Here is a 16,457-nt window from a genome sequence, read left to right as displayed (position 1 = left end):
CTGGTAAACTTCCAGGGGAACTTGCCATTAGAATCAAAGATGATCTGGATGACAAGGTATAAGCAGCAACAGTTCAGCTGCAACCTGTTGACAGAAGCTCCTTCCCTCCCTCCATGCTTCTCCCCTTGCCTTGCAGAGCACCCAGGTCTGACCCTGGACCTTACTTGGACCCTATGTCCTTGCACTGGGTCTGCACAAACCCAAGTTCAATTTACAAATACAGCTAAACCCCTCCAGCTTTCAAGAACAAGATTTTTGTTTATGCAAGTCAGAAGTTAAAGACAGGGCACTGCCATCAGACTCCCTCCAGCCCTCAGGGCATGCACCCATTCCCCTTGGCTAAGCACAGCACTCTATGTGTAAGCCATGTCCTGCATCAGTCCCTCTTTCTGCTTTACCTTGTCGATTGAAATCCATTGGAGGCTGTTTGCAGTCCTGAGCTCTGTGACCACTGGCCCCGCAGTTGTAACAGGAGAGATTCCCACTTTTTTTGTGACTTGAACCATTGTTGTTTCCCATCATTCCCTGTGCCTGATACATCCCTGCTGTCCCTGCCATAAAGTTCTGCACTGGCGGTACTGCAAACGTTGACTGCCCAGTCATCACAGAGTCCGGTGCTATACCGCTGTTGTAAGTGGCGTGGACCATGGGGAACGTTGTGCTGCTGTTGTACTGCTGCGTGTTGATGTAGCTGTTACTACACAAAGGGTTGAAGGGCAGAAATGGAAAAGTAAACATTGATGGGCCTGAAAAAGGGGGCTGAAAATAGTTAGTGTAGCTGACGGTCATACCGCTCGATCCACAGTTCCCACTACACCCGCAGGAGCTGCACACCATGCACCCAGACGGCTGCAGCTGCTGGTGGTGATGGTGGTGGTGGTTCTGGTTTGGTACTGGGATGCTCCCTGCGGATCCGCTGCTGCTACTGCTGCTGTAGAAATTGTTCTCGGCAACAGAGGAGAGTGTGGGGCTGGAGCTGGGTGCAGGGCAGCTGGGCAGATTGGCCATGGTCACAAAAGACATAGAGGGGTGGCTGCTGGAGGAGGCTGTGTTGCTGCTTGCACAGAAGCTGCCTTGCATTGGCGCCACTGGCACGCTGCTCATTGCAGAAAAGGCAACTTTGGTGTTGGCTGTGTACAGAGCAGTTCGAGGATTTATTATTGCAGGAGACACTGTTATTTGCATATTACTAGAGCAGGAAGTCTGTCCAGCAATGGCAGAATCAGTAGGAAGAGATGAAGACACCAGGAGTTTGATGGGTGGACGAGCCACGTGGAAGACTGTGCTGGATGTTACAGTGGCAGCAGTACTCGTTTCTACTATTAATCCTGGCTGCTGAGCTGTTTTTATCATTCTGTCCAGAGTTGAAGCATGCACAGCTTTGGTTCGAGGACCAAAGTTAATAGTAGAAGTGGGTGAGATGTTCTCAGTGGCCCCTGACAGCACTTGCAAGGGCTGGTGGGGAGAAGATGCAGACATAACATCCACCACTGTATTTCCAAAGCTCTTTTCCACTTTTATGCTGCCCCTAGATCCAGGAGAAACTTTATTTCTCTCTTCTAAAGATAAAAGAGAATGCATAGACGATGAAAGTAGCTTCATGTCTGCATTGCCACGCTCTGATTTATGCACTGAGTTTAGCATCCGAATGGGGGTGATGTGAGTAGAGGCTGCTGACATCATTTGCATGGGCAGAGCATGGTGGCTGGACGGATTGGAGCCCATGTCATTTTGCACTGGTAAGACCTGAGCTGTGGGTCTGGCAGAGCTTGAAGTGAAATGGTTCAGTAACATCACTGACTTCTCCTTTTCTGAACCATCTAAGTGAATCTCTAAACCTAGGGACAGAAACATCTATAAATATAACTGCTTCATTAGACAAAGCCGGGCAACACAGGCACCCTCTTTGGTTGGTTCTGCTTACGTCTCTCGTTCTCCTCGGCACTGTCCGAGCTCTCTTCCCTTGTCTGGATCCCCATGGGGCTTGAAGAAGAGCTGGAGTACTCTGAAGAGCTGCCCTCAGGGGGCAGTGGGTGGGCTGGCTGATCCACATCCACTCGCAGCTCTGCAGATAAAGGGTGTACACGCCATCAGGGAGTGCAAACAAGAATGGTAACACCTACTTGGCAGTACCTAATTACAACTGTTTCATGACACCATCTAACATACAGTGATGGTCAAGATTTACAGACACATTCATCAGCTAAGGAGCAGAAGTCTGGAGGCATAGGTTGCTGACTAGTGCAGCCAGCCATTCACATGAAGACACGAGGAGGAAACTACTTTTTATTGCACTACATATACACAGAATCCCAGACTGGTTTGGGTTGGAAGGGACCTTTACGTTCATCTAATTCCAACCCCCTGCCACAGGCAGGGACACCTTCCACTAGACCAGGTTGCTCCAACTGCTGTCCAGCCTGGCCTTGAACACTGCCAGGGATGGGGCAGCCACAGCTTCTCTGAGCAACCTGTGCCAGTGACTCACCACCCTCACAGTAAGGAATCGGACTTTTTGATTGCTCCCATTAAGCCAATGACATTTTGGAAGAAAAAGCTTATGGCAGGTTGGTGAAAAAGCACAGTAAGAATGAGCTTACTCTTGTGCAAGGACACATTCAGCCTTGAGAGCAGAGCAGTGTCCTCTGCTCCTCTTTCTTACCTGCAGCATGGTTGCCATGAATACTCTGGATTTGCCCTATGTGTGTAGTAGGGGGAACCCTTGCCACACCGCTGCTGGTAACTGAAGAAGGTGTTGTGGGGTTTAGGCACCGTTTCTCTGACTTTTCTCTATAGGGTGATGGAGAAACATATGAGGAAACAGAAACTGGCTAAATCACAATAGATAAATCAATTTCTGAATGAAACTGAAGCAGACAGAGCCCACTAAATAATAAACTAAATGCTATGCTAATTTCAACTGGAAACATTTGGAAATCACATCAATCTTGGCACATAGTCCAAATATAACTGCTGGCAAGAAGCTACTAATGCTTTTATTTGTACAAGGGAAAATATCACCCAACAGTGACTAAATTCTACCACATAAGCACATCCTAAAGCCTAGCCATGCACACCAAAACCAAAGAGGAAAGCCAAATGCAGCCCAAAGTTTTCTTTTTGTAAACACACTTCAGAAAAACTAAAACTGATGAAAAGTGCTGTCAAGGAGTTTTGATAAATGGGCATGGATTTGGGTTTTTAATTACTTTTTAAGTAACTGCAGTAGCTTCAGAATAAACATTTCCCTCCAAGAGGAGATGCAAAAAATAGGACAGTCTGTTGCATCAGTTTCCCCAAAGGGCTATTAATACTGCACAAAGCACTGGCAATATTATGTCACCTTCTTTATATCACCTTCACCACATGAAACTGTGGTCTTCCTGAGACCAGGTGACAACAGGTATTTATGTTACGACTGGGTCGTTGTATCCTTTTAAAACAGAGTTCACAAATTCTTTCCATTTGGTGATCCTTACCACAACCCTGAACAGGCAACAGTAAACCACTAAGTACTAAATATTATCTAGTAAGAGCTTTTCAAAGTAACCAACACAACTTCAGAGGAAGGGAGATAAGCATTACCTATATTTACAGCTGGGAATCCTGGTAGGCTTATGCTCTAGAAAGCAAAGACCATCACAGAACTTGCATTAAATATCTTATGGCCTTAAAAAGAGCTCACACACACACACACACACTTACTTCTCCAACTCTAGCTGGGTCTTGAGCTTCTTCTTTGCTCCCATGGTGAGGGATTCAAACTTATTCAGATCTTCCTCAGTAAGACTCAGAAACTTGTAAAGAAAAAAACCATGTGCTTAGTTTTACAGCCTGGAATATTCTTATGTACATTTTCAGTAGAGATGAATTCTGAAAAGCAACTTTAAAGCAATTTTTTTAACATGTGTTAATTCAAAGAAACTCTCTAGTTTTTAACTATAGAATCAATGAAGAAAAAAGTGTGAGGGACCAGAACAAAAGAAAGAACATACGTAGATTAATTAGGTATGTGTTTATATTAATTACTCACAATAAAGATGAAGTAACTTGTGTACATAATTTAAATAGAACTTTGTGCTATAATGGGTTTAAGGATATGATTCTCTGAATACAAAACAAAACCAAACCAAAACAAAGAAACCCAAACAAAAACACTCTAGTTTACCTAGTTGTGTCATTTAACACAGAAATCAATGTGCAATCATCTCATCAGCTTAATTAGAAAATATACTCCAAAATTAAATCTTAAAATAAAATATAGACATAGAATATGAAATTGAAATATATACATTTATAATATAATGTAATGAAAATTAAAGGCAGCAAAGTATGCATAACAACACATGCTTTTTTAAAACACGCTAGATTATGCAGTTTTGCTACTTTATTAGAGAAAAAATCTCCTATATATTTCCCTCACATAATGAAGGAAATCGAATCAGAAGACTCTGGTAACAGATTAGAATTAAATCCATACAACATACTACAACCAGCAAGCACAAAGCCACCCCAATTTAGACTTGGCTCAACCTAAGCACTTGCTCCACTGGAGGGCGTTCAAGACAGTAAGAGGACATGAATTTTATAGATGGAGCTGGGTAAATGCTGTAAAGGTATTCCATTTAGGTAAAAGCCAGCACACAAAGATACCATTTGTGACTCTTACTATGTAAATACAGAAGTGATTGGTTTTCCACAATAATTTCTGCAGAAAAAAAACACACCTCACGTTCACTTGCAGGTACATGACACACTAATGTTTATGTCAAAAGTCTCAGAATCTATTTTTTTTAAATCAGGATAACCAAATATTTTCAGAGAAAAATCCACAAAGAAGCAGAATAAAAAAAATCTTTACAAATTTTAGTTATGTACTGCATATCAAAGGGATGAACAGGGAACCAAAACATAGCTCCTAAGGCCGCATGCAAGTTGGACCTTCAAGCATTCAGTTTTCTGAAACAGGAGGCAGCTGTGGAACAGCCCAGGCCCCGGACACAACACAGAGCCAAAATAGAAAGGCTTTCATCAAAATATTATTGCTTCAAGAGAGCAAAACCTTCACAGTATTTGCCAATAACTTCTGCAATTGTTGATGCAGATGTTTGCAGCCTCTCTCTCTGCACTAGAGAATGTAAGTATGATTTAAAAGCTGGCTCCCTTTGCTTAATCTACTGCCCTACCTTTTCCATTGTGAGCTGTTTGAAGACAGGATAGTATTTGTGCAACCGCAGTTTCCTGAGCCAGTCTAAGATCCCATTTTGCTCCTGTGTCTGAGGGGTCTGTGGACTGGAAGACATTAACATGGGTGAAGAAGAGGTGTCCATCTGTGTGCGATAGGCCAACGGTGAGCCAGTACCTCCTGCATGGGAACAGTGGGGTAGTGCAACAGCAGCAGCAGCTGAGTGCTGAATGTGATTCTGAGAAGACTGAATGCCAGGCACTCCACATATAGGTCTGCAAAACAGTAACACAATTCAGTTTAGCACATTGAATCCGTCTCACCCATAGTTCAGCTACTACGGCCATACAAATCTACCACTTCCAGGTTTTCTGGTAAAACCTGCACTGTTGGATCCAAGTTACAGATTTATCTCTCTGCTGTTCAATAGCACAATAAAACCAGTGCAGCTTAGGGCAAATAGTGTTATATTTAGCTTAAGCAGAGGTTTCCTTCTATAATCACAGATAGCGTATGTTCTACTACATCTGCGATTTAAAATAAGTTTAGAAATAATGGCCATGGTTCATCGCAATTCTTTGTATTATTAAAAAGAAGCCCAAATATAATCCTGTGGGAATTTTTACATGTGGAGTTAGCAAAATAACCCACAATATTGGCTCCTTGGAGGGTCCTGGGTTTTGTTGGAGAAAATTAAAATTGCCTCTTAAGAGAATGAGTTCTGAGTTTGCAAAATCCTAACAAAAGGCAAAAGAATTTCTTTCCTCCTTTTCCAAAAGCTGATTTCTACCTCCTTTGGAAGAGGTCTCCTCCTCCCTCTGAAATGAAAAACCCTGATGTACAAGGAAGCATTCAAATATGCTGTACAGAGAAAAAAACCCTTTCAGAGATACTCTAGTCTCCCTTTGCCCACAAAGACCTGTACTAGGGATAACACACGCCTACAATTCGGATTCAAAACAATTCCTTCTAAGTATGCGATTGAGACCATTACAACTTCTGCAGCAAGCAGTGTATCACAAAGACATCATCCATCACCACAGCTCAACACTGAAGTGTTAAAGCTTTAACACTTTAAAGTGTTGAAGCTTTAAACCTTCAGAGAAAGGCTGCTTAGAGCAGGTGTTCATAGGCTTTTTCTGCCAGCAGGAACACTGCAATCCTCTGATCTCATCTCCCATGTTAACACTGGTCAAAAGGTTTCCCTAAATTCTTCCCTCTGAATATACACATTTCTTAGGGCAAGAGAGCCACTGCTGATTTCATAACTGCCAATAACAGATAGTTCCTGAGGTGATGGGGTTTTACAACTAATCAGACCAATTTTAAACATAATAAATGCTTCACCTTCCAGATGTTCCCAGTGAAGCTCCTACTTTATAAAGGGAGGGGTCGCCAGGATCTAAAAAACAGGAAACAGAAATTACAAGTGGCATTGGTTTATGAAATGTGTATCAGAACAAAAAAAAAAAAAAAAAATTGAAACTTTATTTAAACTTACTTGAACTCTGAAGTTGCTGTGAAGGAGATGAAGTGCTGAAGAACTTTCTAACGTGGTCATTTTTCACCACATGGGAAGGTAATGGTGCCAAACACCTGCATGTTCATCAAAAGCAAACAACCCCCCCCCCCCCATTCTGTTATATTTGATTTGCAGCCGCCTATACAATCAAGATTACAGAATGTACATGACATTTTTAAATTGAATTGGAAATTTTAAAATTAAAACATAAAAGACCTTTCAAATTAATATCACCATGCAATACTGAATCAAAGTATGGATGTTCTTATGCTGAATACTACTTAAACATGTCACCATTGTGCTGCTTTCAACTCTGTTGAGTATTTTGGTAAAGATGCTTAATTTAGGAACACTGAACACCTGTAAGGCAGAAAATGTTCAAATATAAACTTGAAATTTTCCTTTCAAATTCACGAATCTGACAACCATAAAGTATAGATAGATCTGTTATTTAATTTTCTCCTCTTGGAGATAAAGAGCAGAGGCACAGTCTGGTAGCATAGGGAAAAAGTCTGTGAAACTCATGTCACATTTTCTCTGCGATTACCGTGCCTCTTCTAGGGGAAAATATCCTAAAACTTTGCAAAGTATAAAGTGTGTTCTATCAACATGACTAAACTTGTAGTAATGCAAAAACTTTGGCCAAATCTTCTATAGATTTCAAAAAATATATAGAAAAATGTTTTAAAAAAGAGACAATTTTGACCATATCTTTGTCAAGTTTAAAAAGTCTTTGAGTAAAAAATAATACAACTATACACATGCATACAAATGTGCTTTCCACCTTGAAAAATCACAGTTCATTTCTGAATATTTCAAATATGTAGCATTTAACAGAACAGCTTCTTTCTCTGCTCCACAGACACAACCATCGCTCTGTGAACATAGATTGCTGCTCCATTAACCTAGATTTGTAGAAACTGTTGCTTGTTGAACTGCAGCAACATGCATTATGTCATACCCTCCCTAATTCTCATCAATAGGCTGTGATCCTCAAAGCACAGAAGGGACTATTTAAAATCATAGAATCATAGAATGGCTTGGATTGGAAAGGACCTTAAGATCATCTAGTTCCAACCCCCCTGCCATGGGCAGAGATGCCTCACAATAAACCATCTTACCCAAAGCTTCGTCCAATATGGCCTTGAACACTGCCAGGGATGGAGCATTCACAACCTCCCTGGACAACCTATTCCAGTGCCTCACCACCCTTACAGTAAAGAATTTCCTCATTATATCCAAATTAAACTTCCCCTGTTTAAGTTTGAACCCATTACCCCTTAGTCCTATCACTTCAGTCCCTAATGAAGAGGACCTCTCCGGCATCCTTGTAGGCCCCCTTCAGATACTGGAAGGCTGCTATGAGGTCTCCATGCAGCCTTCTCTTCTCCAGGCTGAACAGCCCCAACTTCCTCAGCCTATCTTCATATGTGAGGTGCTCCAGTCCCCTGATCATCCTCGTGGCCCTCCTCTGGACTTGTTCCAACAGTTCCATGTCCTTCTTATGTTGAGGACACCAGAACTGTACACAGTGCTCCAAGTGGGGTCACACAGGAGCAGAGTAGAGGGGCAGGATCACTTCCTTCAACCTGCTGGTCACGCTCCTTTTGATGCAGCCCAGGATATGGTTGGTTTCTGGGCTGCGAGCACACACTGCCAGGTCATGTTCAGTTTCTCATCAACTGACACCCCAAGTCCTTCCCCACAGGGCTGCTCTGAATCTCTTCTCTCCCCAACCTGTAGCTGTGCCTGGGATTGCCACAACCTTGCACTTGGCATGGTTAAACTTCATGAGATTGGCATTGGCCCACCTCTCAAGTGTGTCAAGGTCCCTCTGAATGGCATTCCTTCCCTCCAGTGTGTCAACCAAACCACACAGCTTGGTGTCATCGGCAAACTTGCTGAGGGTGCACTCAATCCCACTGTCCATGTCACCAACAAAGATGCTGAACAGGATCAGTCCCAACACTAACCCCTGAGGGACACCACTCATTACTGGTCTCCAGCCGGACATTGAGCCATTGACCACAACTCTTTGTGTGCGGCCATCCAGCCAGTTCTTTATCCACCAAGTGGTCCATCCATCAAATTGATGTCTCTCAAATTTAGAGACAAGGATGTTGTGTGGGACAGTGTTGAATGCTTTGCACAAGTCCAGGTAGATGACGTCTATGCTCTGCCCCTGTCCATCAGTTCCATAGCCCCATCATAGAAGGCCACCAAATTGGTCAGGCAGGATTTCCCCTTAGTGAAGCTATGCTGGCTGTCACCAAGCACCTTGTTGTTTTTCATGTGCCTTAGCATGCCTTCCAGGAGAATCTGCCCCAAAATTCTGCCAGGCACAGAGGTGAGACTGACTGGTCTGTAATGCTGTTTGCCATGAAAAATAATCTAGGCATGCACCTGCTGGCTCTGACTGTGGAAAACCAATATCCATGGTGGCTCTGCCAGTGGTCTCTTAACTTAGGGAAAATAGGTGTTCAGCAGAAGCTCTAAGAAAAGTTAGTATTTTAAAATGCCATTTAATACTTTGCATAGATACAGATAGTAGTAGATGAAAATAATTAAGTCCCTCAAATTTTCCTAGCAAAACTATTTCAGTATTTAGAAAGAGAGAACTGATGTGACCTGCCACAGATGAAGATTTTTTTAAATGGTGATTTAGATTAGATAATGGCCAAGTGATTTGTGATAATTCGAGGAGGTACTACATAATGCTTTAAAAATATCTTATCTGTTAATGGCTTCCACAAATGTAATGCTATTATATATACATACATATCTACCTTTTAAAAAGTAAAGTAAAATAAATACCACAACAGCCTAAAACAACTGAGACAAAAAGACAAAACCAAACCAAACCACAACAAAAAAACAACAAACAAAAAATCCCACCTCTCTAAAGGGGTGTGTGTGTGGGAAAATCCCCACAACCCATCCCTCAATACAGAAGGATGACTATTCAGGCAGCTATCTTTTTACTGAGTTTTGGGGTGTGGGTTTGTTTGTTGTGTTTGTTTTTTGTTTGTTTGTTTTTTATTAAAGCAGTTTGGGCTATTTTTTGATCCCAAACCAAGCTTCTGCAAATCCCATGATCCTCTATTTGTTTTGAACAAGGAATGAGGAAATGTCAGTTCTCCAGGAAGCTTAATACTGAATATTATTATCATCTATGTTTCTGAAGAAAGAATTCCTGGAAAATTCTTCTGCACTGGAATTAGTAGAACATCAAGAAATAATGCTTAGGATCAGGCTGTAATTTCTTGAGAGTAACTTAGAATATGAATGTATTATTTCTATTTCCTGGTTGTTGGTTGTTTTTTTTTTCTTTCAGTTGGTGAAAAAAGCCAGGTGTCAAGAAAAAAACCCCACAACAACAGAAATCCCAGCATACCTAAGGTCCGATTCCAGGTCCATGTGGTTCCGTTCTAGGTAAAATGAATCTGGACCAGCTAGGCAAGGAATGAATTTCTCCAAGTTTTCTTCTGGATACAGCTGAGATAGCTAAATGTAGAGTACAGTACAAATAATAAGTGAAAAGAAGACTTGTTACTCATATGAGATTCAATGCACAGTAACTTTTAAGTCAAACATTTTATGAAATTCAATCTAATTTAAAAAATGTCATTTAACAAAACTACATGCAGGAATAAAACATCTTTCCATGTTCAAAATACTTTTCATACTGCCTTTACCTTTAAAATAAATTCAGTCACTTCAATGGAAGATTTGGTTACCAATGTCATTGAAGAATCAGACCACAGGACCTTAGGAAGTAAAAAGTATTCAGTTTAGTAACTAATGGTCAGGGATTTAAATTTGGTTCCAAAAGATCAATAATAGGTATCAAATGTCACCCCCCAGACTGCAGTAAAGTTTGCAATGTGTGACAGCAATAAGGAAAATCTTTTTTTTTTCCTTTGTGCACAAGTAACTATTACTCAGTTCTCCCTCACTGCCCTGTTCTTGCTGTTATTATACTTAACAGCTATTCTAAATGCTTAAAAAAGCACTCCATAGTTTACACAGCTATTGCACGCTGCAGACGTTGCATTAAGCAACAGACTACTAAGTAATAGATTTTTTCCTCTCATTACTGTTAAAGAAAATACCTGCTTTGTAGAATCTGATATACAATATGAACAACTCACCACAGCACAACAGAGCCCATTTATAGTTAAACAACTCCATATGCCATGCAAAGTTGAAGATGGCAGTAAATCACCCCACTGCAAAGAAAGGTATAGCCTTAGAAAGGAAACCTGCAGTTCCTGCTTTAGCTATGCTCTTTAGACACCATCTTGTATATGCCGTAGAAGAAGGAAAAGGTTCAGTATCTCTTCTCATATGCATTAAGTCATTACATTCTTAGATACAAAGGCATTTATTGCTTGGTAGATGATTAGTTTAACTGAGCCAAAGCCAGGATTTCTTGGCACAAAGGACATCAGCATGAGACTGGCCAATGATAAATGCCTTCAGACTTCAAGTATCTGTTCATGGCATTTGGGAAGCATATGGATCTTCAGCAGTTAGAATTGCTAGGGGAGAAAGCTGGGTTTATGTGTTAAGAATCAGGAGATCATCTTCTCAAATGACACTAGTTTCAATGACAACTGAAAACACACAGAAAGTTTTTCCATCCATCAAAATGCTGCCAAAAAGACTGGTGAGAGAAGAGTATTTCAACATACATTACATAATGGAGGAATTTCCTCTCTAAAGAGCTGTTACACAGAAAAAAAAAAAAAGGAAAAGATAAGGAGAACTTAAGCAGTTTCTGGTTTTACAAAGCCTGTGGGGGTTTTTGTTGTTTGGTGGGGCTTTTTTGTTTGTTTGGGGTTTTTTTTTACATTCATGATAAATTAATACTTTTTTAGATTCATGAGAAATTTCAGAAAAAATTAGAACTTTCTAGCTTTGTAATAACCCAATATTTGTTATGACTTCCATTTTGCCAACTTGTTATAATTTTCAATACTTATAAAACAAAAATATGAACCATAAATGCAGGAAAGTGATGCTGAAAACACTAAACTACACTATTGACCTTTTATTCCCAAGCTGCTAAGCAAAACATTTAATAGTTGGGTTTCTAACCAAGCAAAGAGCAATTTATTAGCTTAACTAAACTACATACTATTCTTTGAGCTATAAGCTGTCAAGTGAAATGCTGGTAAAAGTGATTTCTGGTATTTATAGAAAAATTTATAATAGGAAAAGATGCTTTACAAGATGCTAATATGCAACTGGAATCACCACGACTGCATACTTCATAAAGACTTTTTAAAACCCCTTGAAAAACTCCTTTCTAATATTGATATTTGGAACAATCATGGGATTTGGAAAATTCAGAACATTATCCATGAACCAAGTCACAGAGTTTAACACTGTCAACACCACAAGCAGATGCTGAACTGATGCTCTATCTTGGGTGATAGTTTTAGCTAATAACTTTTTCTTTTTTGGTAAAAGTTGTAAAGAATTGAAATTCTGCTGTTTGCTTTCAGGTTCTCCTTTTCTCACCAACCATTTGGCTCTGCTGCCTCATTAAGCAAACCAAAGACATTTTCTGGGCTTTGCATTTTGAATTTTGGAATACATCATTCCAACTAGATAGGAGACAAGCAGTTTGTCATTCTTGCTCACCAGCACCCAGAATTCAGTCTCCACTATTAACACAAGGCTTCACAGAATGAAGTCATCCCTCCACAGAAACTGTGAGCAATGACCAGACCTCCAAAAGCTGAGTGAAAAGGGGTGGGGAAGCCATTTCTAGAAGCTTGTGGCTAACCACCCTCATTCAAAAGAAACTATTCTCATTTCCAGTTTGAATTAGTCTGACTTCAATTTCCAGACCACAGTTCCTGTTATGCCTTTTTCTGCTAGATTAATGCCCCCTTTACAGTATAACGTTTTCTTACCTTTGAAAATGCTTTTATATAATACTGAAAATCATCTTTCAGTCAAGTTCTTTAAGTCTCTCACTACATGGCATTTTCCTCAAGCTTTGAATAATTTCCAGAACTATTTTCTGTACTCCTCAACACCCCTTTTATAACCAGTAATGACTGAAGGATACACCGGTCTCACATTCCCCTCAGCGCTGCATGCAAAAGCTAAATGACCATCCCATCTCTTTTTCTGTATGTGCAGCAGTGCCCAAAGTGCCTTAAATTCGCATTTGTCCAGATTAAGATTTAAATTCTTTCTAGCTTCTGCATTCAGCCCATTGATAACTGTTCTATAAGTGTGGCATGATATTTTCCCCTAAATATATACTTAGCCATAACTTGCTGCATTACAGTCTATATCTACTTTGCCTGTATTCCACTAACCAGACAATCTCTGGATCATCCACATATGTTCATAACCAGCATTTTATGACTACTTCCAAATCACTGATTAAAAAATACTACCATCTATCTCACAGGAGCTCCACTAGACCAATTTCTGGGATCTAGCAATGAGGTTTGAGAACTTAAATACTTCTTAAGTACTATTATCCTCCCTTTTTTCATAGTAAAAACACCAAACTTACCTCAAAGGAATATTCAACATTTCTTTCATTCTTCTTGTGTGCCAGTCCCTTTAGTTCTACTTTTTCAACGCTCACTATGAAAAAACAAAGAGATCAGAAGAATGAAGCAGATATTCTTAAATGCATGCAAAAGTGATGACTCTCTGAGAGTGCCAGGACTTGCTTTGAGAGCACCTGATGCTTGTGGAAGTCCTTCAGGTGCACAGCTCAGGATTGCCTAGCTCAGCAGACAGGAAGGCTGACAACACCACTGTGTGATGCTTTCAACTCCAGCCTTAGCAAGGCTTCGTCTCAACAAGCACTCAAACAATACACTAAATGCAAAGTTCCTCATGGCCTTATCATACCACTCATCTATATAATAGAGTGCTAATCAAACGTAAGAGGAGGACACTTACAAAACCTACGACCTGAGGACTTCGCTGTCACTGTCCTAATAGCTAGGCTGTGGCAGTTAAACCTCAGGTGTAAAGGGTGGGGCCAGTTCTGCGCACACTGTGCCTCACCTAAAAAAACCACTGCGCAGGCTGGAAGGGCTTACTCTCACTTGTCTGTATGGACAGGCGAGGGTCAAAACGGCAGGTGACAAGGTGCATTGGTAGCTGCAGATCCAACCTTGCATGTGGGCAGACCAGGGCATGGGTCGCTCGAGATTGCCCCAGGAGATGACAGTCCTGGTCAGACACTTCCTGATTGCCTAAGCAACCTTTTTTCCAACCAGATTTGCGGATCCCACTTGCCCTTGGTCATTGTGCTTGTAGTAAGCGTGGGCAAAACCCTTCCCAAATCTTCACTCACAAAGCCAAGCCAAGCCATCAATCAAACGTGCATGGACTTATCTTAATAACATAAAGAAGGAAACACCAACCCTCCAAGTGCCCACTGTTAAGTCCGCCCCTCGATCACGAGCCCATCTCTATGTTGCATCTCTGCCTTAATGGCTTGAGGTGTCATGGGCTCACTGGGCTAAAAATAATTCACCCTTATGTTGCCAATCTAAGTCCATCTGAGCCACTTCAATCTTAGCGGCTTTATCCACATGTTGGTTGTTCTGGTGTTCCACAGTGGCCTGACTCTTGGGTACATGAGAATCTACGTGGCGTACCTTCACCACCAGGTTCTGCACCCGGGCAGTGATATCTTGTGAGACCTCACCTGGAGTATTGTGTGCAGTTCTGGTGTCCTCAACATAAAAAGGACATGGAACTCTTGGAACAAGTCCAGAGGAGGGCCACGAGGATGATCAGGGGACTGGAGCACCTCCCATATGAAGATAGGCTGAGGAAGTTGGGGCTGTTCAGCCTGGAGAAGAGAAGGCTGCATGGAGACCTCATAGCAGCCTTCCAGTACCTGAAGGGGGCCTATAGGGATGCTGGGGAGGGACTCTTTGTCAGGGACTGTAGTGACAGGACAAGAGGTAATGGGTTAAAACTTAAACAGGGGAAGATTAGATTGGATATAAGGAGGAAATTCTTTCCTGTTAGGGTGGTGGGGCACTGGAATCGGTTGCCCAGGGAGCTTGTGAGTGAGCCATCCCTGGCAGTGTTCAAGGCCAGGTTGGATGAAGCCTTGTGTGGGATGGTTTAGTGTGAGGTGTCCCTGCCCATGGCAGGGGGGTTGGAACTTCATGATCTTGAGGTCCTTTCCAACCCTAACTATTCTATGATTCTATGATTCTATCTTGCCACAGTGCAGCAGCCCAGATGGGTTTACCTCTGCGTTGCCAGTTGCTCTGCTTCCATTGCTGCAACCACACCCACAGGGCATTTGCCACCATCAGTCAGTAGAGAGAGAAAGTACTGGCCACTTTTCCCGTTCGGCAATGTCCAAGGCCAGCTGGATGGCTTTCACCTCTGCAAACTGACTCGATTCACCCTCTCCTTCAGCAGGTTCTGGAACTTGTCTTAGGGGACTCCATACAGCTACCTTAAATCTCTGATGCTTTCCGACAATACGGCAGGACCCATCAGTAAACAAGGCATACTGCTTTTCACTTTCTGACAGTTCATTATATGGTGGGGCCTCTTCAGCATGCATCACCTCCTCCTCTGGTGACATGCCAAAATCTTTGCCCTTTGGCCAGTCCATGATAACTTCTCAGATTCCTGGACTGGGATTTCCTATTCGAGCTTGTTGTGTGATTTGTGTGGCCCACTTATTCCATTCCATGTAGTATCGGTTGCATGATGTGTAGAGAAGACCCTGCCTTTGAACATACAGCCCAGCACGGGCAACCGGGGTGCCAGGAGGAGCTGTGCTTCAGTGCCAATCACTTCCGAAGCAGCTCCAACCCCTTCATAGGCTGCCAGTATCTCTTTCTCAGTTGGGGTATAGCTGGCCTCAGATCCTCTGCATCCCCGACTCCAAGAGCTGAGGGGTTGACCTTGATTTGGAGAAAACTCCAGGAACAAAATCACCAACAAAGTTTTCAAGTTGACAAGCAAGCATTCCTTATAGTGGCACTGGGAGACACGGGGGATAGCACTTCCTAACGTGTGTCCCTGTATTGCTACACAAGCCACTGGGCATACATACATATTCATGAGGCTATGTACAGATTACATAATTTTCCAGAAAGTTTCCCCTCATGCATACAAAAATGTGGTGGTGGTCTCTGAGGGTCGTTTACTTCTTCTAACAATCTTCATCACTTCTGGCAGCCTCTGAAGCACGCGCAGTAGATAATGTTTATACCATCTTAACTGGTTCATTAACACCACAGACATAATAATCCTCCTGTCCTTGTACTTATCAGTTAGTTTAACTGCAGCCCATCCTGGACACCTGCCATTCCTAGATACTCCTTATCCTTATGTCCTCGTCTTCTAGCCTGTTTTTCTTACACTTATTTTATACTAAGGTCATAAGGGCCTAAAACTACATCAACTACAATGGTTTCTCTTGCACAAGAATTTTCAGTATGTTCTCTAGCTGTACTCTATTTTTTTTTCCTGTGAATCAGGCACCTCAGTAATTTTCCATTGCTACTGTTACAAAGCCATCAAAATTAACATACTTAAAAATTATTCTAAAGGTTTATATATTTCATTTGGTGATTTTGTGCCCCCCTTGCCTCAACCTCAACTCTCCCCTGGTGCTTTCTGCAAGAGGCTCCAGGTAGGACTATTCTCCCTGGCTGTGCTGCAAAGCACATTTTTTACATCTTGCCCGGTCCGGACTGGTCCAAGGGCTATTGCATGAACTATCTC

At 41.8% G+C, this 16,457-nt stretch overlaps 2 protein-coding genes across 6 annotated transcripts in view; one reads left to right on the top strand and one right to left on the bottom strand.

Annotated features, from left to right (window-relative positions):
* LOC136004474 (zinc finger CCHC domain-containing protein 14-like) overlaps positions 1–16,457 on the bottom strand; it is a 59,460-nt gene that overhangs the window by 5,013 nt on the left and 37,990 nt on the right. For 3 of the 4 annotated variants that reach the window (XM_065660967.1, XM_065660969.1, XM_065660968.1), the window contains 10 exons: positions 13,249–13,322; positions 10,403–10,474; positions 10,102–10,211; positions 6,687–6,781; positions 6,533–6,587; positions 5,187–5,460; positions 3,706–3,797; positions 2,663–2,790; positions 1,925–2,065; positions 399–1,838 (listed from right to left, as the gene is read on the bottom strand). In XM_065660967.1, coding sequence (XP_065517039.1) covers positions 399–1,838; positions 1,925–2,065; positions 2,663–2,790; positions 3,706–3,797; positions 5,187–5,460; positions 6,533–6,587; positions 6,687–6,781; positions 10,102–10,211; positions 10,403–10,474; positions 13,249–13,322 — 2,481 coding nt within the window. Of the gene's footprint in view, positions 1–109; positions 1,839–1,924; positions 2,066–2,662; positions 2,791–3,705; positions 3,798–5,186; positions 5,461–6,532; positions 6,588–6,686; positions 6,782–10,101; positions 10,212–10,402; positions 10,475–13,248; positions 13,323–16,457 lie in introns of those variants that run through there. The other variant, XM_065660966.1, reaches the window with a different exon arrangement.
* The window catches only part of LOC136004475 (microtubule-associated proteins 1A/1B light chain 3B), a 54,340-nt gene that overhangs the window by 19,387 nt on the left and 18,496 nt on the right, over positions 1–16,457 (top strand). Inside the window, exon 5 of one of the 2 annotated variants that reach the window (XM_065660973.1) lies at positions 10,042–10,428. The exons of the other annotated variant lie outside the window; for it this stretch is intronic. Coding sequence (XP_065517045.1) covers positions 10,042–10,143 — 102 coding nt within the window. The 3' untranslated portion in view covers positions 10,144–10,428. Of the gene's footprint in view, positions 1–10,041; positions 10,429–16,457 lie in introns of those variants that run through there. 2 annotated transcript variants of the gene reach the window in all.

The sequence above is a fragment of the Lathamus discolor genome, chromosome W (genome assembly GCF_037157495.1).
Source record: "Lathamus discolor isolate bLatDis1 chromosome W, bLatDis1.hap1, whole genome shotgun sequence".
Taxonomy (NCBI): domain Eukaryota; kingdom Metazoa; phylum Chordata; class Aves; order Psittaciformes; family Psittacidae; genus Lathamus; species Lathamus discolor.
This window is presented reverse-complemented; position numbering and strand designations above follow the sequence as displayed.